The sequence below is a fragment of the Pogona vitticeps genome, chromosome 3, assembly GCF_051106095.1.
Source record: "Pogona vitticeps strain Pit_001003342236 chromosome 3, PviZW2.1, whole genome shotgun sequence".
Taxonomy (NCBI): Eukaryota; Metazoa; Chordata; class Lepidosauria; order Squamata; family Agamidae; genus Pogona; species Pogona vitticeps.
In genome coordinates, this window is record NC_135785.1 from 119,151,787 (window position 1) to 119,172,753 (window position 20,967).

Here is a 20,967-nt window from a genome sequence, read left to right on the forward strand (position 1 = left end):
GCCGAACAAGTGTTTAATTCACCAGTGTCCTCAAGCAGCTCATTGGAGGACTCACTTATGGTTCATTTCCAACTATTGCACAGGCTGGGAACAAGCCAAAACAAAGCAGTCTTACCAGCACTAAAAAGTAGAAGCTCCTGGTGGGATTAGGAAAGTGAGGGTAGGAACGTCCTGGGGGTTTTCTTGTTCGTGCCAGCAAAGACATCATATGTTCATCATCTTTAGGTGTAAACTAGCCCACTCCTATACTGGACCAAACGGTGAGCTAAATGCTAGTGTAGTACTCTGTAATTTCCCTTGAGGGAGCTGGCTTTTGGACCTCTTGTGGCACAGTCCAGTGCAAGCTATTTTCTGATCAGATGGCATATGGGAAATCACAAACCAGTCCACCCTGTTCCATTCCCAGCCTGGACCAATTTGGTCCAGCAGCAGAGCTGGGCTGTTGTAATCCCTATGTGCATGGAAGGGTCACTTTAAAGGAGATTGCTCCCAGCAAAGTGACTCTTTTTAATGAGTTTAAATATGATCTTATACTGCCACCTTATTGCATTCATAGTGAGAGGTACACTGGAGAAAATGTGAATGATTTTGTCCTACCCAGAAAGTTGGGTTTCCCTGGATGAATTTACTTCATCGAACCACATAGTAGTCAGCAGAGAGCGGGTAGGGAATCAGCCTCATTTGCAACTTTTTACCTATTTGAATTCTCTCCTCCCCACACCAGGTACCTGGGTCTTCTTGTTTCTTTCTTCCCTTCCTATTTCATTTTGTCCCCTTTCTTTCCTACCAGGAGCATATACTTTTTACAGTTAGGTGACCAAGAAATCAACAGAGACAGGAGAAAGTTTACAGTCCAGCCTTGTTTCCAAGCTTGTTAAACCCACTCTGCTTCAGCTGTACAGATTTTCAGGAGGCACAGATACAGTAGGACTACCTTAAAACTCACGCCTCTATCTCTGCTGTTTCCTTGCTATCCTACCACTAGGTTAGCAAGCCTTGAAAAGAGAAGGAAGGGAAGGGAAGATGAAAGCAGACTCAGGCACCAGGTGTAGGGAAGAAAGGATTAAAATGGTAGCCAGTTTCCCTGCCCCCTGCCTCTCTCTGCATTGCTGTAGCTGGCTAGAATTGCTTCAAATGGGATGGCTACAAAACTCTCCAGATCATCTCAAGTGATCACACCACCTGACCTGAGAGATGTGGATTCACTGACAAAAAGGGAGAAGGCCCAGTGGCAGGTTAGGACAGGAAAATGTCGAGCTGATTCACATTGGCTTTTACATCATGTCATCAACGGGGAACAATGTGAACCAGACAGCCTCAGTACTGGAGCATCTCTTGCATTATCAGAGTCAGATATCAAGAGTTTAATTCCCCATTGTGCCTCCCAGGAGGAGAGCCAGATTGAGTAGCCCTGGGCATGTTGCAGAAAAGAAGAGAATCTTAAAGCACTTCTGAGTACTCCATACATAGGAAACCCCAAGAAGGGGTTGGAAGTAAATTGGAATTGACACCATGGCACATAATTCCCCAACCCGTCTCTTTCCAGATGCACTGGATTACAAATGCTATTATCTGTTGGCAGGGGACAGTGCAATTTGTAGTGCAAATTTTGTTTGCAAATTATGGAAACTAGGGGAAGATGTCCTAAGGCACAGAAAGTGACAACCTGTACAATTAAGTTGTGTCACTGATACACAACTCTCCCCCTTTTACATCGCTCCCCCTTTTACCAACATATACTATATGCTGTGGAGCCACCCTTCAAACAATGTGTGTTGTTTGACTAGGCTAGAAAATATGAATGGAGGCACTGAAACATTGCAGTGTTGAATAATGCCTGCAACAGGGCCCCCCTAATCTCTGTCCCTTTCCTCTCAAAGCTCCACCTGATTACCCATGCACCACTCTATGTCCCAGAGTCAGATATATTCTCATGATCTGACTACTGGAAGATCTGCCAACGCTTCAGCATCATCTCAGACCTATCTAGACTGAGTTTCAATCAATCTTCATCTTGCCTGGTAAGAATGGACAGACTTACACTGTGTTTTTACTTCTGTGTCTCTTTTTCTTGCTTCCAAAGCATCAGGTTTACCAAGCCCCCAGATGGAAAATTCAGTAACCAGGGTGGAAAAGGAAATAATCTGTGTCACTTTAAAGCGTGACCCTAAATGTGGATTTGGTGAGTAAGAAGTTGAATGCATTCCAGGATGGGAACGAAAGAGTGTCATAATTTGCAAACTTAAAATATTTCCTTTCCAACACCACAAAGTCCACTGCATTCTTTGTTCAGTACAGAACAGTTTCAGTGTCAGCCAGCCTTTCCCGCTGCTCCCTACCTCATAAGCAAAGCATCTTTGAAAAAAGAAGATCTGTAAGGTGGAGTAATAGCTAATGATGACAGAGGCCTTTTTACCCTCACCTATCATGCCTGAGTGCATTGTAGGCAGCTGGCATTCATGGTTCCAGCAAACGGTATGTGTATGCATGTGGGAAGGAGTACCCTTGTCCCCACCAAACGCACCTGTGAAGGTGGTGGTACCGAGAGAAAGACCTCTCCTGCTGATCTTAATACCCAGGCAGGCACATAAAGGAAGACTGCAGTCCTTGAGATAGCTTGGACCCCAGCTGTTTAGGGTTTCATAGGTTAAAACCAGCACTTTGAATTGTGCCCAGAAACAAATTGGCAGCCAGTGGAACTGCTGTAACTGGGGGGATTATGTGATCCCTGTGACCAGCCTCAGTTAGCAATCTGGCTACTGTGTTTTGGATCCAATGACATTCTCAGACATGCTTTAGAGGTAGCTCCACATAAAGTGTGTTACAGTAATTCAGCTGAGATGTAACCAAGGGATGTGTCACCATTGCCAGATCAGACCTCTCTAGGAATGGGCACAGCTGGTGCACTAGTTTTAAGGGTGCAAATGCACTCCTGGTCACCACTGAAACCTGGGCATCCTGGCTTAGAGACAAGTCCAGGAGGGCTCCCATCACCTCACCCTGGCCAGGCTCAAGGCTCCCAATTCTGAGCCACCCCCGTCGCCGCATCCCTTTCCTGAACTGTTGGGGTGAAAGAGCTACAAAGAAGCAGCCTCTTCACCACCAACGGTTAGCACATTTAAATTTCCCACCCTTTTCCCCTGCCTTTTTTTTTGTTCATAAGTCAAAGCTCCGTTCGCAAGTCAAAGCCAAATTTTGTGAACAGAGCTGTTCGTAACTCAAAATGCTCGTACATCGCGGCGTTCGTAAGTCAAGGCACCACTGTATTCCTCTTTTAGGTGTTAGATGTGGAAATGAACAACATGATTGTTCTCTGTTATGAGTCAGTGAAATTTGATTTTGGGGAAATAGTATAAAGCATGCATGGAAATATTGTTTCCTGGCATATAGATTCCCATGTCTATCTGGAGTTTTTCTTTCATCCTTTGTTTCCTGAATTCAGGGAGGATTGAGGCACATGCTTAATTCCCAGAAGAAATCAAAAAGCTCCGAACACAACATGTCTCCTTTTTAAAAAATGTAAATGAAATAAAATCAGAACGTGGTTTATGAGACTTTTCTAAAAATATTGTTATGATTACCTGAATTTAAGTTTCCATGGTCTGAAAAAAAATCTAATCTTTTCAACATCAAAACACAATCTCATTTTTTCCAGGTTTTGTAATCATTGGAGGAGAAAATGTGGGGAAGTTAGACTTCGGCATTTTCATTGCTTCTATTATTCCTGGAGGACCTGCTGACAGATGTGGGCACATTAAACCAGGTCACCATTTCCAGATCTTAAATTAGAATCCAGATAATTCTGTAGATTAAAATAATGCAGTGTTAGCTTCAGTGCTTAATGCATTTTATTATTATTATTATTCTCTGTAGGAGGACGACTCATCTCTGTGAATAGCATTAGCTTGGAGGGTGTTTCTTTTAATATCGCAGTCAAGATTATTCAGAATTCTCCTGATGATGTGGAGTTGATTATCTCCCAACCCAAAGGTATGGAGGCAGCCATTGTTACAAGTTACTAATAATCAGTTCCTTTTCCCAAATGTAAAGGTAGAACTAGATTACTGTGAACTTAAAGAGGAATAATTTCACTCAATTTGCAGTGTAATGGCAGTATTGAGTTTGTTTTGTTTTGTTTTCATGCTCTGTGATATATCTCTCTGATTTCTACACTAGACTGAAAATTTGGGGCCCAGAGTAAGCATTATCTAATGCATTTCTTGGAATGTGTCAGATCAGTTAAACAAAATCCAGGACCCAAGATTCCTACATTTTGTTAAAAAGGTGTTGATGCAATTGTTATGTAGGAGATATGGTTAACTTCAGGTGACAAAACAGAACCCTGAAGGACATCATGAAGCAATAGCCAGAGTGTTGATCAGGAGTCCATCACCACCACATTGATCTAAGTTCTCCCCTCGACAAGGACCAGAGCCACCGTAAAATAGTACCTCCAAGTCCCACCCCAGATACAAAAAAGATATCATAAGCTTTTCTTTAATTAGAGTTTTGCTGCAGAGACACCAAGGTGCCTCACATACTCTTCTGGAAATCCAGTTTTAGTAATAAGACTCAATATGAAGGTTTCCCATGAACCACATTTCATCTCACTGTATGTTAATATTATAAAAGCTGGATAGAGTTTTCAGCCCACAGGTAATGGCTTGCTTTATAAACTAAGGTCACTATTGGTGTTAGCATCCGTTCCAGTCTGACCATTCTCCCCCCACTTGAAGTGGGGGGAGAATAACAGTTGTGTTACTGTTATGTGCCATCAAGTCACAACTGGCTCATAGTGACTCTTAACAGGGCTTCCAAGGTAAGTGAGATATTTAAGGAGTGGCCTTACCAGTTCCACATCCCGAGTGAGTTTTCATGGCTGACTGGGGATTTGAACCCAGGCCTCCTGAGTCTTAGACCATCACCCTATCCACTACACCTCATTAGGTGTCCTCCATCAACAGTAACTAGGCAGATTTATTTTATATGACTTGTAGCAGTTGTTAATTTCCAAGCCACCACTTTGCTGCTCCATACAGGATCTAGGGGAGTAATCTTTTTTTTTAATTGCACAAAAGGAAGAAACCAAACACGCTCCTATAAAGTCCAAGTATGCCAAACATGGCTGTTTCAAAATTCTGCTTAGCAAATTCAACATGAGATGTCCAAGAGCCCAGCTGGTGAAGCACCACACTGAGAACAGCAATCCTGCTAAATAACCCACCATACTATGTATGTACACGTTAAAACATACAATAAACCAATAGCCAAAGCCATTTAAAAATGAAACTCTTTGCCAGGACAAATACTCTTGTTCAGAAATAGCACGGGGGGGGGGGGCAAAATTAAAAGAACTTGGTGTTATATCGAACACTAAGGAGAACAGACAAATAATCTGACTTTTAGACTAGATTGCTTGTGGTCCACCATGTTTGTTCTTGATCGTTCTAGACTTTTCTGAAGAAGGACTAAATGCTGAAAGGAATCTGCTAAGAAAAGTTGGCAGCACCAGTGATTCTGAGATCTCTTGTATTGACTATGAGAGACAAATTAAAGAGGACAGCCAAGTAGAACCCACTGAAGAGGAAGGCGTGCCTCCAGACAATGAGCCTGAGAAGCTTCTTTGGCATAATGTAACACCCAGGATTCCTATTGTTTCCATCACCAGCCTTGAGTCACAGGTAAGTTCATTCTGGTCCAGTTGCACAGTACATGTTCTGTTCTTTCAGCCTTTATTAATAATGATAGTTATCATGAACAGTGCAAAAGAGCTTCCTAAAATGTGAAATGGAGAAAGGGATCAGTGCTTGCTCTCATTGCCATCCACCTTAGATGCCTTGGTTGTATAACTGTCTGAAGTGATTCATCCAGGCATTGGCACTGATAAGGTTATATAAAACACAGCTATTCACATTCAAAGTTATTTTTACCAAGGAATCTCACCTTCGGGGAGGGTTCTAGCTCCTTTTTCCATTTTGAGTCAGAGGATAATTTCCCTTCAAAATGCCTCAAATGCTAAAAATCTTTTTCAAACATCAATGGTATTCTGAAAGGCCATTATCCATGGGAGTCTGGTAGCAATAACAGTGTGGGCAACTAGCATGGAAGGGGATGCATGTGTTAGTTTATTTCAGTTGTTTTTATACAATTATGCTACGAGCAAGAAAATGTGCCTTTGGGTTGTTGTTTTTCCATAAGTGCAGAACTTTGCACTTATCCCTCTTTAATTTCATCTGGTTGTTTTCAGCCCACTGCTTCAACCTATCAATATCTTTTAAAGTGTTGTTTCTGTCTTCCAGGCTCTTTTGCCCAATTTTGTGTCATCCACAAATGTAAGAAGCGTTCCCTGCACCCAAATGTTTTGCACTTTCTTCTTCCATCTTCTCAGGATTAACTTCAAATATCTGTTTGCCTTCCGCCAGTAATATGGTGTTGTCTGCATATCTTGAATTACTGACGTTTCTCCTTCCAGTTCTCACTCCTAGTTCATCTGAATCTAATCCAGCTTTCCAAATGATTTTGCATAAAGACTGAACAGCCAGGGAGATAAAGTGCACTCTTGTCTCACTCCTTGGATTATGGGAACCAAAGGTGTTTCTACATAGTCCATTTCTCCATATTCTATCCTAACAGTAGTTTCATGCCCAAACTATAGATTGCACATCAGGACAATCAAACACTGAGTCATACCCATTGAATTTCTCTTGTAAACTGAAATACATATGGAACATTTCCAGTCTGTGGGTCATTGTTGGCATATTCTTGTTAAAATTGTGTTAGATTTAGTTTCTATAACTTAAAATAGTTTTATTGGCATTCCATCTGCTCTACTTTAATCTAAGTGCTTCGGAGAGTGTCTTTCACTTTTCACTTTCTTCACCACAGAATTCTTCTTCAAAGGAATCTGTCTTCCTTGCATCTTTTCTGTGTATTTCTTCAGTATATTTTCCCCAGCTTCTCGACATTTTGTTCAGATAATACGTTTCTGTGCTAATCTGAGCATCCCTATTCTAGGTTTATTTCTTGGGTTTTATGGAAGATTTCTCATGTGTTTTCTTTTTCCTTGTTTGTCTTTCTCTTCTATTTCTTTGCACTGACTGTTGTCTTTTTGTGATGATTTCTGAAAAGTTGCATTTAGATCCTGACTCTCTTTCTGTGACCTTTCCCTTTTGCCTCTGTCGTGACACGTCATTGGGCATGTCAAAAGTCTTCATGTGTTGCAAGCTTTCAATATGCATACCTGGAATGGTTGGAAAGGGTTAATCCCCACAGAAAAGTAGTCTGTGATGCCAATGGTGATGCTACTAATAGCTCACAGGTATCAGCTGATGCTTCCTGGGTATCAGACAATCTGGGTGACTGAAGGATTGTTAAATAAACGCCAAGAGCTTCCTTTGTTTCTCTTGGACCATTGTCTCTCCAGCTGGCCATCCCAGGACAATGGCCCCAGAACAGTGGAGAGATCTCAATGCACCGGTTCCACTTTATAAACATGTCTTAGCAATTTTGAACTCAAAAATCCAGGGAGAAATTGAAGAGACTCCTGGAAGCACTTGTATGGAGCACAGGTTTCCCACATCACTTAGAACTGTGTATTACAGTGATTCTAATAAGTTGGTAAGGAACGGTTGACTAGTGCTGCACGCACCTCCAGTGAGTTTCCATGGCCGAGCAGGGATTTGAACCCAGGTCTTCACTTAGAACCAGGCCTCTTGCAGAGGTTAAGCTGGTTTAATGGCATTTATGTACAAATAGACCAAAACAGTCTCTCACTGTTTCTGGAATTGCAACTATTGTAGCATAGTGGGATTTGGGAAGAATATTGAAAGGGTTCTTCTTTTCTTTTTAATTATTAAAGAAAGCTAATATATTTCATATAATTCCAAGGTTGTGCTCATGGTCTGACATTTCTGTTGGGCAGGAAGGAATTAGTGCTGGTGTTCCAAATGGAGAAATCTGTAAGAAATCCATTATCCCTGATGAACCTGGTGATAAGGGCAATCAATCGAGGAAAGGTAACACTTTTTACAGCATCTATTCTTCAGCTGCTAAAAGTTCAGAACTGGACTGTATTGAACTTAGCTGAATGAAGTAGTTTCATAAACCATTGAGAGCAGTGGTACTAGAAAGTAAGGAACCAGGTGGGAACAACTGTGCATTAAGCAGATACTGACAGTGGATTATTGAACGATGTTTGGACGGACTTACTTAGTTTCATCTCCAGCTGAGAACATGGTACCCTGTTTCCCCTAAAATAAGACCCAACCTGGAAATAAGCCCTAGTATGATTTTTCAGGATGCTCGTAATATAAGTCCTACTCCAAAAATAAGCCCTAGTTAAGTGAAAACCCCCCCTCCACATTGTGCAGCAACAAGAAGGTGGCATGACTGCATTTGAATAAATGTAGATGGTTGTACATGACAAAAATAAAACCTCCCCTGAAAATAAGCCCTAATGTGTTTTTGGAGCAAAAATTAATATAAGACCCTGTCTTATTTTGGGGGAAACCAGGGTATCAGATCATATACTGTACTATTTGAACTTGATCAGGGATTATATATTTGTATGCCTAATCAAAGTCACATTCCAAAACACCAGGGTTCGATAGACAAGCTCTGTCTGTGTGTGTGAGAGAGAGGGGGGGCACCCACAAAATTCATCTTATTGTTTGGATTCATATCTGTGGAAATTAGCTTTAGGGCCCCTGGTAAATCTTTCTGAAATGCATGGTAAATGAGGAACTTCTTGATCTATTCATTTTCTCCTCCAGGTGACAGTCTCTGGAAAGACAATGGGCTCAGCCTTCAGGACCACACACAAAGGCACTCTATGGAAAGCCTCAAGAGAAGTGGACAGGTTTGTCATTGCTGGGCAAGGAAAATGGTCGGATTCAGTTTTCCAGGATACAGTGGTGCCTCACTAGACGATGATAATCTGTTCCACTGAAATTGATGTTTAGCGAAATCATTGTCTAGCGAAAAGCATTTCCTCATTGGAATGCATTGAGACCTGTTTTATGTGTTCCAATGGGGAAGAATCGTTGTTGTCTAACGAAGATTGGCCATAGGAAAGCCGCTTTGCGAACCGCCTATCAGCTGTTTAAATCGCTGTCTTGCAAAGCTTAGGTCCCAAAAACACCTGTTTTGCGAGTGCGGAGGGAGCTGTCAAAATCATTGCCTAGCGAAAATCGGTTTGCGAAGCAGGGACCAAATATTGTCCAGCAAAATTCCCTCATAGGAATCACTGTTTTGTGAATTGCTATAGCAATCACAAAAAGTCAGTGTCTAGCAAAACAAAAAACAAAAAAAACTGTCATGCAGGGTAACTGTCTAGCGAGGCACCACTGTACTGTACTTGTTTCTGTCTCCAAGTTCAGTACATTCCTTGTTCATTGTTCTGACCATTGATTTAAAACAGAATGTCTCTACCTCCTGTCATAGGTTTCCAAGTTAATAGCTGCAAGGGAAAGCCAGCTGTCATTGCCAAAACACCCGAGTCCAGGGAATAATGCTAATAAAGATAGTCGCCTGAGCCATTCCTTGGCTACTGCACTGGTATCGGAAGATCCTGAAAGTGTATGTTTCATGAAAGATGGTAAGAGATGAACGGAACTATAATGTGGTAGTTTTTCTCCCTCTGAATGAGCTTATTCAGGAATCTGAACTGTGATCAAGTAAGTGGTCAATTGACCAGATGGGCGGGATATAAATACAATAAATAAAAATAAATAAATAAAATAATGTGATCAGTGTTACTCTCAGGTACTAAATATGCAATCTGTAGAAAAGTTACAAGGAGTTTTCTCTTGCAATTATGAGAGAGACAGCAGGAATTAGCAAGTGTGTGAACTGTCTTGCTTTTAGCAGAGTAAACAACCACACCTCTGACTGTGGTGAACTGTTCACCTTGCCATAAATAGAATGGGATAGAGATAAGCATTTCCTGTGCTTCAGCTGGGAACCTAAATGTTCATAGGTGTCTAAGCAAGAACTGAAGCCTCTTTGCTATGGCCATGTGACATCCAAGGGCAGCGAAAAGGGATAGATTCTCCATTGATTTAGAGGCATCTGTGTTGGTTATTTACTCCACAGTTTGCATCAGATCTGGTAAAGATGAAATTGGATTAAATACTGGTGACTTCATAATACAAAGCTAAGTATGGGAAAGCCTGATGAGGACTTCTCTCTTTTTAGTGGGGAATCTGATTTTTTAGCTGAGCCAGCAGGATGGCTAAAATTTTGCTCCATGCTAGTGGAGTGGGATGTGGTGGCGCTGCAGGTTAAACTGCAGAAGCCTCTGTGCTGCACTGCAAGGTCAGAAGACCAACCATCGTAAGATCGAATTCACGCAACAGAGTGAGCTCCTGTCACTTGTCCCAGCTCCTGCCAACCTAGCAGTTTGAAAGCATGTAAAAATGCAAGTAGATAAATAGGTACCACCACGGTGGGAAGAAGGTAAAGGTGTTCCATATCTAGTCGCGCCGGCCACGTGACCACGGAAACTGTCTACGGACAAACACTGGCTCTAAAGCTTGGAGACGTGGATGAGCACCACGCCCTAGAGTCAGACACGACTGGACTAAATGTCAAGGGGAACCTTTACCTTTACTAGCATCACTTTTCTCCACTTTCTGTCATGTGTGACTGCCTGATCCAATACAAAGGGGTGTTTTCAGAGTGAATACCTGTTGTCTCAAAACAAACTGAAAAGAATTAATGCTAAGTCATTTAAAAAAATTTTTTTTAAAGAAAGAGGGTGAAATGGCCAATTAGCAAGATCAAAGGTACAGGTGATTTGAGTGGAAAGTAAAACTTTCAGTCTTCTAGATACGTATAACGATTTTACCCATTCTTTAGGTAAAAGCAGAGACCTGCTTTGAAAACTGAATTAGAGTGGATCTAACCATTTTCCCCCAATGTCCAGCTGCATTCTTAGTTTCTGTATCCACAGATCATCACTGATATAATTAAATAAAAGCAGGTTGCCTTCCTCTCCATTACCTTCAGATCTTTATAATGAGGTTTTGGATGGATCATGCCTCCATTTGACAGTCTTTGGTTCACATTAAGCCCTTCTGAAACACATTATTGACTGAATTTTAGTGTATGCATTAGAAAAGCTTTACACATATGCTGGACCACCAGAAGTACAAACAGTTTTAGTTTATCGTAGTTTATGTCCTCTGGCAAAATAAATTGAAGATAACGGTAATGATGGTCTAACTGTGGTTTCTGAAGCTACTTCGTTAGACCATATCTGGTGTTGTTAACCAAAACTTTGGGTCTTAGATCACAGGGCAAATGGTGATTGAATAAAATTAAATGCAAGAATATCTGGAGTTGTTTTGCTGGTGGTGTCAGTGGAGAAGGCAGAAGCACATGGACCTAAGGCAACTGCAGCTTAATCCTGCTTTCACACCATGTTAATAATGCGGGGTATGAATACATCACTTATATTTTATGAAAATGAACTATTTTGAAAACTGACTTGAAGGTAAAAGGGGATGATGTAGAACTGCAGCTTGTTCAGTCGGGGGGGAGCACATGCAGCTGCTCTTCAAGGGGCAGATTGAATCATACAGAGTGTTATTCTTTGCTCCTTTAGGAATAGGTAAAGTATTTGAGGTTACCCTGAGAAAGAACTCTGGGGGCCTCGGCTTCAGTTTTCTGCAGATGAGCACCTGCAAACCCTTTGGAACAGACATTGTAAGGATCAAGAGACTCTTCCCTGGGCAGCCAGCTGAAGAGAATGGAGAAATTGAAGTTGGAGACATTATTCTAGCTGTAAATGGGAAATCTGTTCATGGTCTCATGTATCAGGTATGAAGTAGCAGCAGTGAGTGGGCTGTTTCTTGCAACATACTAAATCACATAGTTACGAACATATTTGTTTTTACATAGCTATTATATCATGTACACGCTACAAAAATAATTTCTATCGTTATAGTGTACAGTGGTACCTCGACTTACGAACGTCTCCACTTGCGAACGTTTCGAGTTACAAATGGCTCCATTTGCAAAATGTTGCTTCGACTTGCAAATGGAACCTTGACTTACAAACGAAAAAACCTTTCCTGCCTTTTTTTTTTTTTTTTTGGCCTAAGTTCATCTTAGGTCAAAAGAATAAAAAATAAAAAAATCTCCCCCTAGTAGTAGAGTATGGATTAACTGGCTTTGCTTTAGTTCCTATGGGAACTAATGCCTCTACTTACGAACAGTGCCTCAACATACGAATGAAAAACAGCCTGAACGGATTAAATGGTTTTCAGTGCATTCCTATGGGAAATCTTGCCTCGACTTACGAACTTTTCAACGAACAAACAGCGTTCCAATACAGATTAAGTTCGTAAATCGAGGTACCACTGAATAAAAAGGAATCTACACTTCGTGGCTGAAATCTTTTTCTGTGACTTCTGCTGCCTTAGGTTTTTTTGCTTTGATATCATTAGTCAGAATAATTTTTCAGAATTTTTTTTAAAAAAGCTAATACTTCCTAAAGGCTCCAAGGCTTCTATGGGATTTCCCAGCAAGCACCAGGGGAAGCACCTTTTCTGACAGGTACCTGGGCTGGGGCTCAGCCTACCCACAGCCATGAATCTTTCAAAACCAGCCTTTCTCCACATGAGCAAAATTAAAGTTTGCGTCTGGCAGATGGAACTCCCAGAACAAATCACTAGCGAGAGGTCTGCTGCATGGAAAAGATCGTGAAATGCTAATGAATGATAGAGAGAAGGCAGAATATAGGAACACTTGCTTTTTTCTCTATTAACTCGATAGCATTTGGTTCTCTGTTTGTACCTGCCCCTGGCTTCCCCCTTCATGAAATAATGGAGTTGGAAGGGACCCATAAAGCAGGGTTGTTGGCAAGCCTTTGGGTATGAGTTTCAAGTCCAAGTCTTTGGTACCAAGTCCCAAGCCGGAAGTCCGAGTCCCTATTAAAAATATGCTTTTCTTCCTCCCCTAAAAAAAAGAGGGAAGAGGTGGGTTCTGTGTGGGGTCTGTGTGCAGAGGTCTGAAGCTTGTGAACTGCTCACTTTTGGTCCCAATACGGAAAAAAAAATGCTGAGCTTGCCTCGCCTTCGCTCAATCCTCCACCCCACAACCCTCTCAAAAATCCCCCTTCCCCATCACTACCTCCTCCTCCTTTGTTTGCTGAGTCTTCTCCTGAGTCTTCTGGTGAGTATTTCAAAGATTCTGCCAGGTTTAGGATGTCCTTCATTAAAAGAATAGAGACTCGAAAACATGACTTGGAAAAATGGGTCCAAGTTGTGAGTTGCGTCTGAGTCATTGAAAAAGAAAATCTCGCCTGTGCACCTTAAGTTCAATGCAACAGCGAGTCACATGACTTGATTCCCATCCGTGCTCATAAGGCCATCAAGGCCAACTCCCTCCTCAAGGAAGGAATCCAAGTTACAGTATAATTGAAAAATTGGCTGTGTAACTTTCTCTTGATTGCCTCTAGTCTTGGAGTGCTCAACACCTCCTGAGGTAATTGATTCCATGGTCTTATTGCTCTAACAGTTAGGACGTCTTCTGTAGCCTGAGCCGATCATTACATGCTCTGCACTCTGGAATGATTGAGAAAAGATCCTTTCTCTACCCTGTAAGACAAGTTTTCAAGTATTTGAAGAGGGATAGCTTATCTCCCCTCGGTCTTTTCCCCTCAAGGTTAGACACAGTAAGGTATTTCAGTCTTTCCTCATAGGGCTTGATTCCCAGTCCCTGGATCACCCTTGTTGCTTTCCTCTTAACTTGTTCCAATTTGTCAGCATGCATCTTAAAATGCAGTATCCTGAAATGGACATAGTAGTCAAGATGAGGCCTAACCAGGAACAAACAGAGGGGAACTAGACTTCACATGATTTTTCAGACTGTAAATGCAACCTAGCACAGCATTTGCCTTTTTTGCAGCCACATCACACTGTTGGCTCATTTTCAGCTTAAAGCCAAAGGGTGCCCTGAGAGTCCAGGTCTCTGAAAGTGGGAGGGGAGGATGAGTCCTGGTCCTGGTTGGAGATTTTTCAAGCCATGCTCCTTCTGGAGCCTCCTCTGTTCCTCACACTCCTGCCTTTGTTGCCAGTGCCACAGCTGGGTCAGAATGGGCACCCCTGCTCATATTGGATGACACGGGTGCCATGGTGATGTTGGAGATGCAATAGGCTCCTGGAGTCCTGGACCTGGAGTCCCTTACTCATAGCCCCTTCCTCTACTCAATGGGTGGGGCTCGAGGATTTCAGTCTAGGGCTCCTCTTCCCAGTCACTCTCCACCTCAGCTGAGGCACAGAAGTGGGGGGTTCTTTATCCCTCCCCCCCATGTTTCTTCCTCCTTCAAAGTCTTCATCTTTCCCTCTTTTTCCCTGAAGGAAGCCCCAGAGTCCTCCTGGTTTTCCTCCATTATCCCAGGCTCTGCTCTCCCCTCTCGGGTGCCCTCATCAGCCTGCTCCCTCACAGCCACATGTTGTCCCTTTACCTTACCTACCAGGGGGCCAGGAGCTATGGCCTTGGATATCCTGCCCAAGGTGCCAGCGGCAACTCCCTCACAGTTGCTTAAGAGCTAATAAACAGGTTAGGGCATAAGCTCAATGTGCTCGTCTATAGAGTCTTGTGGGGTTTTTTTAATTTTAATATGTAAACCACTCAGAGTAGTGCTTATATTAAAGGGGTAGTATATAAATCACTAGGAGAAGGAAAATTCCGATTTCAAACCTCCACTGCGTTGTGGCTATATCCACTCATGGAAAAGGCTTCAGGAGTTAACCTAGAGGCAAAATCCAGAGCTGGAGTCCCAAAGGCAGTTCGTGTCATTCTGCCAACTCCTGCAATGTTGCTGGAACCAGTTGTATTGGCTCTTGCCTTTCCATTGGACCATTTCAGCAACGTGGAGAAGGGGGATTTGCTGCTTGGGTAACAGCCTATCCTCCATACTAATTTACCCAGGCTTCATGCTCTGGAGAGGACACTTCTCGATACAGAGCATGTTGCCATAGTCTCTCGAGACTGAAGGATGCCTATGATATAAATCAAATAAATAAATGATCTCGGCAGTTTTGTTGAAAACATGGGTACCCCACTGGAAATCTTTGTATCACATTTCCCACAGTTTAGTAGTTCTACTGCAAATTCTCCCAGACATTCGCAGACTGGCCTACAGAGAGCTTCAAAAGTAATAGCAGCTTCTTCTCATTCTAGGAAGTCCTGCACTTGCTGAGAGGGGCTCCTTCAGAAGTGACACTTCACCTTTGCAGGCCACCAAAGGGTACCCTGCCAGAAATTGATCAAAGAGAACTGGTAAGCATGCCCTCTTTAGAATTACACTGGCTCCTACATATCTGGAGCATTCTCACAGAACTGTTTGGAATTACAAGTAACTCTGGGTTCCTTCTTTCATGTATTATATATGTGCAGTCAGTGCTGAGGAATAACGTACTAAAAATTAATGCATTGACATTGAGTTCATGGTGCATTTCATTGCAAAATGCAATGGATACAATTCTTCGAAAAACAAGATTGCAAAAATAAAGAAGGCTGTGGGGTCCTCATGCAATACAAAGGCAGGAGCAGTGATACCTTCATTAGACCACTAATAAAGTCTGCCAGATATGCTTCTTAAGGTGAGTTCAAATGTTAGTTGCAAACAGCGTTGGCGACCACACGCTGGAAGCATACCTGGCAGACTTGTGCCATGGATTTTTGTGGGAACTTCATTTATAATTTTTTTGCAATATCGGGACAGGGCCTGAGGAAGAGGACTTGACTTGACTGACTGGCTGTTTGATTTTTTTTAATGGTCTAATAAAGGTATCACCCCTCCTGAATTTGTATTCCAAAAATAAACATTAAATATCTTTACTTAAGTTATTTACTGTACTGCCTATAGAGGACACATATGGTTATACCTTTCCCTCTATAAAAGGGAAAGAACCATAGGCATTGATTCATAATCAATTATTCCTACATTGGTGTTCTGGAACTACAGCTCTCAGAAACCCAACCGATGGTCAGTTGCTTTTGCTTGAGAACCACTGTTCTGTGTAGAGCCAATAATTTATTCACCACTTTCATACACTCCATAGCACAATACAACAGAGACTCCTTTTGCTGTTATGTGCTGTCAGGTTGCCTGTGACTTCTGATGACCCTATAACTTAATGACCTTCCTCTCATGTACAGTCCTGCTGAGGCACTGAAATTTAAAGGCTATATTGTCCTTTATTGTATCAATCCATGTCATACAAAATCTTTCTTTTTGCCTGCTGCTTTCAGCTTTTTCTCACTTGAAGATAAGTTTAATCTTCTCATGATATGCCCAAAGTACACTAGCCTCAGTTTAGTCATTTTAACTTCTAGAGAGTGTTCAAGTTTGATTCTCCACACACTTGTTATTGTTGCTTTACTTGATCTTTGTGTTGTCCTGCCACAAAGTACCCCATATCTTGTGTCACTCTTCCACATTCTACTGGATAGGATGTTTGAAATAAAACAACAATATAACATTGATTTGGTCCAAGTATTGGATGTCTCTTGCGTATCTATTTCACTTGTTGCCTCTTTCCTTGTTTCCTTGTTTTTATTTTTTTTTTTTTTGAGTAATACAACTTTATTGACTCCCTTATTTACCACTTACTCTCCATTTAAATATTTACATATTAAAATTGCTGGTTCTTCATGTACAACTCAACTTAAGTAGCAAATTAATAATATTATATATGATTGTGCATTCTGTATTAATGTTAATTCAACAAGTTGTGTTTTTTTTCACATTTAAACATATAAGCTGCAGATTATTTTTCAATATCTGACATGTAACACTAAAAGAATAATTTTCATACTGAATTCTCCAACTTCTGTGTGTTGTGTCCAGACTTTCCAATTCAGTAGTCCTTCTGAAATTTCCAGAACTTTCTAGAATGCATAACCCCAGAGCTGAAGCATTCAGTTTGTTTATATGGTGTTAAATCATGTCAGCAAGCATCCAAAACTCTTGTGTCTATCAGAGGTGCCCTATGTATTACTAAGACCGCTGACATGTTTCACAATTTGTGTTTCAATTTTAATAGACTCCACTGTCTTCACCAGTTAAAGAACTTGTGACATCCCTGGAGCAAACATGTGGTTTGAATCACAACCCCTGCAGTGAAGAAGACTGTACCTCACCTGTAGAATCCTGGAGAAAAGGCCATGACAAGAAGGTGATGGATGTGCAACACTCCCCTTGTAGAGAACAAAATGCAAGGATATATCCATCTTTGATCAAAAATGCTTCCCCAGCTTTGCGCTCATATAAGCATCTCTGGAAAGTTCACCAGAAAGCCATCACTTCCAAGACCTTCCTTTCTCTAGAAGAAGAGATGACACAGGGGTGCACCTCACCATTAGAACTGGAAACACCTCAGAGGTAAGGCCCAGGGGATGACCATGGCCTGCTTTGACCCAATTTGCGTCTGATTCCAAGAAACTGTGGAGGCTTGTATCGACATAGGGGCCAAGAACATGGCCATCACTGGTGAAGCCAGCATCTTATTTGATACTCATCCGCCTCTAGTAAAATTGAAGGATGAAGGTGTCTTGGCATTTGCAATGACTTGCTGTATTTATTGGATAATAAGACAAACATGAAGTATCGGAATAAAACCCAGAGAAAGGGGAAGAACTAGTTTTTAGCAAAGCAACTCAAAGCAAGTCTGATCTTTTAAATTCTAATTAGAAATATATTTACAGTACGTCTTTTGCTTGCTTAATATCTGAAGTCCTGCTCAACCCACTGATAACCTATTCCCAAATTAGCACACCAAGAATGATAGCCTTGAGACCTCCATGCTGCAGTTGCCATGAATGGATCCATTTGTGAATAAGCAGCCCAGGCCTGCTGTTTCAAATGGCAAGCCCATGTGATTTCCTAGGCACATTATGAGGGAAAGGAAACAAATTCAAACTTGCAGGTTGCTTGTAGTGCAATCCTTTCAAAACTGTATCACTTCATGGCAAAGTTGAGGCTACTTGGCAGAATATTTTTAAACATGTAAACAGAAGAAAACAGCATCTAGCCTATTAAACTGAGCAGAGATCCATACACATCAAACAGCAATGGCAGCACCTGCTTTAACTAAGGAATTCCAAGGAATTCAGAGTATATGTTTTCTTTCCCCTACCGGATTTTATTTTTTACAACAAACTAGTAGAGAAGGTTAGGCTAATGAAGAGAGATTGGCCTGAGGTCATCAGTGAACTTTACATTTGAGTAGTGCTTTAAAACTCATACTTCCTTTGTTTAGTTTCCTAGTTTCCAATTTCACCATGCTGTCTCTCTTTAGCACACCTAAGGGAATTTCAGATATTGCAAGCATGGATTAGACATGTTCCCATTTGGCTTTATGTATAATTTTAGGGGAATAGGCATACATTATTATTTAATTAGGCATCATATATTAAAACTAGCATGCCAGCTGCACCTATTCCTGGAAATATTTGACCAGGCCACGGTGATATATGCCTTAGTTACATCCTGCTTGGATTACTGCAACGCTCTCTACCTGGGGCTGCCTTTGTAAAGTGTACGAAGACTCTAGTAGGTCCAAAGTCCTGCAGCCAGATTCCACTGTCATAACAACTCCACTGGCTGCTTTCCAGGCACAACTCAAAGTGATGGATTTGACTTCTAAAGCCCTAAATGACTTGAATCCAAGCTACTTGAAAGATCCCACCTTCAAGGGATCTGTTTCCCCATCCTCACAGGTGTGTTTGGTGAGGTATGTTGCTATTCTCAAGCCAGGCTGGCTCTTTCTTTGCAGTCCATCTGCTGGCAGGCAAAGATTTTTCTCTTCAGGCAGACTTTTTGTTAGTGAATGGCTGCCTAAGATTTGGGGTGCTGCTTTTTGTTTTGTTCTGTTTGCCTTCTAGTTTTTTTATTGTTTGCTTTCATTGTTGGAATAAATATGAATGAATGAATGAATGAATGAATGAATGAATGAATGAATGAATGAATGAATGAATCCATCCTTCACTTTGTCCAAGTAGAGCATTGGTACCATGGGATACATTTCTGACTCCTTGTTCCCAAAATTTATGCCTGCTTACTTTCAATGGTTAAAATAATGTGGCCAAATTCCTACTGCTTTTTTTTCTGTGAGCTGTAGCTCAGTGACAGACATTGCAGTGGTTAATTGAGGCTAATTAATGAGATGTCAGTTGTGTGCTGGTTGTGTGACCAGCACATGACTAGGCATATGGCTGACAACTTGGTCTGTTAGCCTGACAACTTGGGCCTTTGCAGCACCAGCAAACTGATTTGCTAAGCATCACTTCCATATTCTTATCCAAGATATCTATAAAAAAACAGCAGACCATAAGTATTGGTGTGCAAGGGCAAAACAGTATTATCCCTATAAATGGAATACATTCTCCAGCTTTTGCCTGTCATAATGGCATTTTCCTCTTGATTTGATTAGAGATATTGGGGTCATTGTTCAACAGAGACAGGAGAGCTCTAACTGTTATCTTTTTGTCATGATACCAACCAAAATTCAGCTAGGACATCACACAGCTAAGACTGAAATCAGGTCTAGTCATCATGTTATGCTGAGATAGACAGATTTTCTGCCAAAGCCAGGGCAAACATCTGTGATATTCCAGCACCTGCCTGAAACTCTCTGATTTCATGACTATATGTCTGTTTGTTTTTTTATAAATATTTTTATTGTATTTTCCTACTTTTCTATCTGTTGCAACCTGAGTGATTTATTACACTATATTCCATTCATTTGACCTTGTCTCATACAGTACTCTCTAACATAATATTAATCTAATCTATTCTACTTAAATCAATGTAGATTTCATCCAGATATAAAGAGGTTCCCATTTATTATTATCCAGTTTATCATTTAGTGTATCTTTCAAAATATCCATTTCTGCTAGTTCCAAAATCTTCCCAATAAATTCCTTCTTTGTCGGCACCTTTGTAGTCTTCCACTTACTGGCATACACAATTCTATCTGCAGCTATCAGGGGTAAAGTCAGGTAAGTCTTGTTTTTGTTTTGTTTTGTTTTTTTGAGTGTAGCTGGTAATATATTCAATAAGAAGATTTCTGGTGTTAAAGCAATTATGTGTTTTTGGATAAGACAGCCAGGATTGATGTGGACTTTCTTTTTCAGCCCCGTGTTTGACCAGAGTGACAGCGACCAATCTTTCAAGTACTCTCAAACTGAGATCCTTTCTTCCACACCAGTGGATGAACAGTACCTTATCTCCAAGCCAACATCCATCACCCCACTGTTACATGAAGAGAGATCTGAGGTGGGGACTTCTGAAGAGCAAGATGAACTGGGCCCAAGTATAGTTACCTCAACGAGCAGAGAAGAGTGTGTCGGTGACAGAACATGGGATGATCTAGAGGAAGTGAAGACAGATGTGCAAAAGTGGGGGAATGTTAGGGTATGTGTGTGATACTGAGTGAGAATATTACACTATTCAATTGATGGTGGCAGCAACATACAGTCTAGTTGTATCAGACAAAATATGCCCTCAGGCTGCACATAAGCATTAAATACTGCTAAAAAGCCTCTGAGCCCTCAGACACACTCTTAGGTGTCAAAAATAATTGCACTCTCAGGGACTTTTCACAATATTTTTGAAAGCAAAGCCAAGCACGCAATAGGGCACAGGTGATGAACCCAGGTGGTGTTGGAGCCCAACTCTCATGAAACCACCCAGCATCACCAATGGTTACAGTTATGGAAGTTGTACTCTGGTCACTTACAGAGGGTATAGAATCCCCATCTTACAGTAAGCATTTCTAGGCCTTGTACAGTACAACCAAAAGTGACTTTGCAGCTTTTGTGTGCAAGAAGTATCTGCTGCATTTTTGTTTGTATGTACCATGTTATTTCCTCTTGTCTAAGCAGAGGTGTGTTTCTGCATAGGAACTGTTCAGCAAAAATACACACAGCTGCCTCTGAATATATGTATTTTTT

At 41.4% G+C, this 20,967-nt stretch overlaps 1 protein-coding gene across 7 annotated transcripts in view; it reads left to right on the top strand.

Moving 5' to 3' along the window:
- Positions 1-20,967, top strand: part of FRMPD2 (FERM and PDZ domain containing 2) — a 162,567-nt gene that overhangs the window by 61,959 nt on the left and 79,641 nt on the right. For 6 of the 7 annotated variants that reach the window (XR_012085403.2, XM_078390640.1, XM_072994842.2 and 3 more), the window contains exons 18-28: positions 2,084-2,182; positions 3,656-3,763; positions 3,874-3,990; positions 5,452-5,681; positions 7,922-8,015; positions 8,772-8,857; positions 9,442-9,595; positions 11,606-11,820; positions 15,190-15,288; positions 17,058-17,395; positions 20,149-20,428. Coding sequence is in view for 6 of the 7 variants with exons in the window: in XM_078390640.1 (XP_078246766.1) it covers positions 2,084-2,182; positions 3,656-3,763; positions 3,874-3,990; positions 5,452-5,681; positions 7,922-8,015; positions 8,772-8,857; positions 9,442-9,595; positions 11,606-11,820; positions 15,190-15,288; positions 17,058-17,395; positions 20,149-20,428 (1,820 nt within the window). In the remaining variant the exon portion in view is untranslated. Of the gene's footprint in view, positions 1-2,083; positions 2,183-3,655; positions 3,764-3,873; positions 3,991-5,451; positions 5,682-7,921; positions 8,016-8,771; positions 8,858-9,441; positions 9,596-11,605; positions 11,821-15,189; positions 15,289-17,057; positions 17,396-20,148; positions 20,429-20,967 lie in introns of those variants that run through there. The other variant, XM_072994847.2, reaches the window with a different exon arrangement.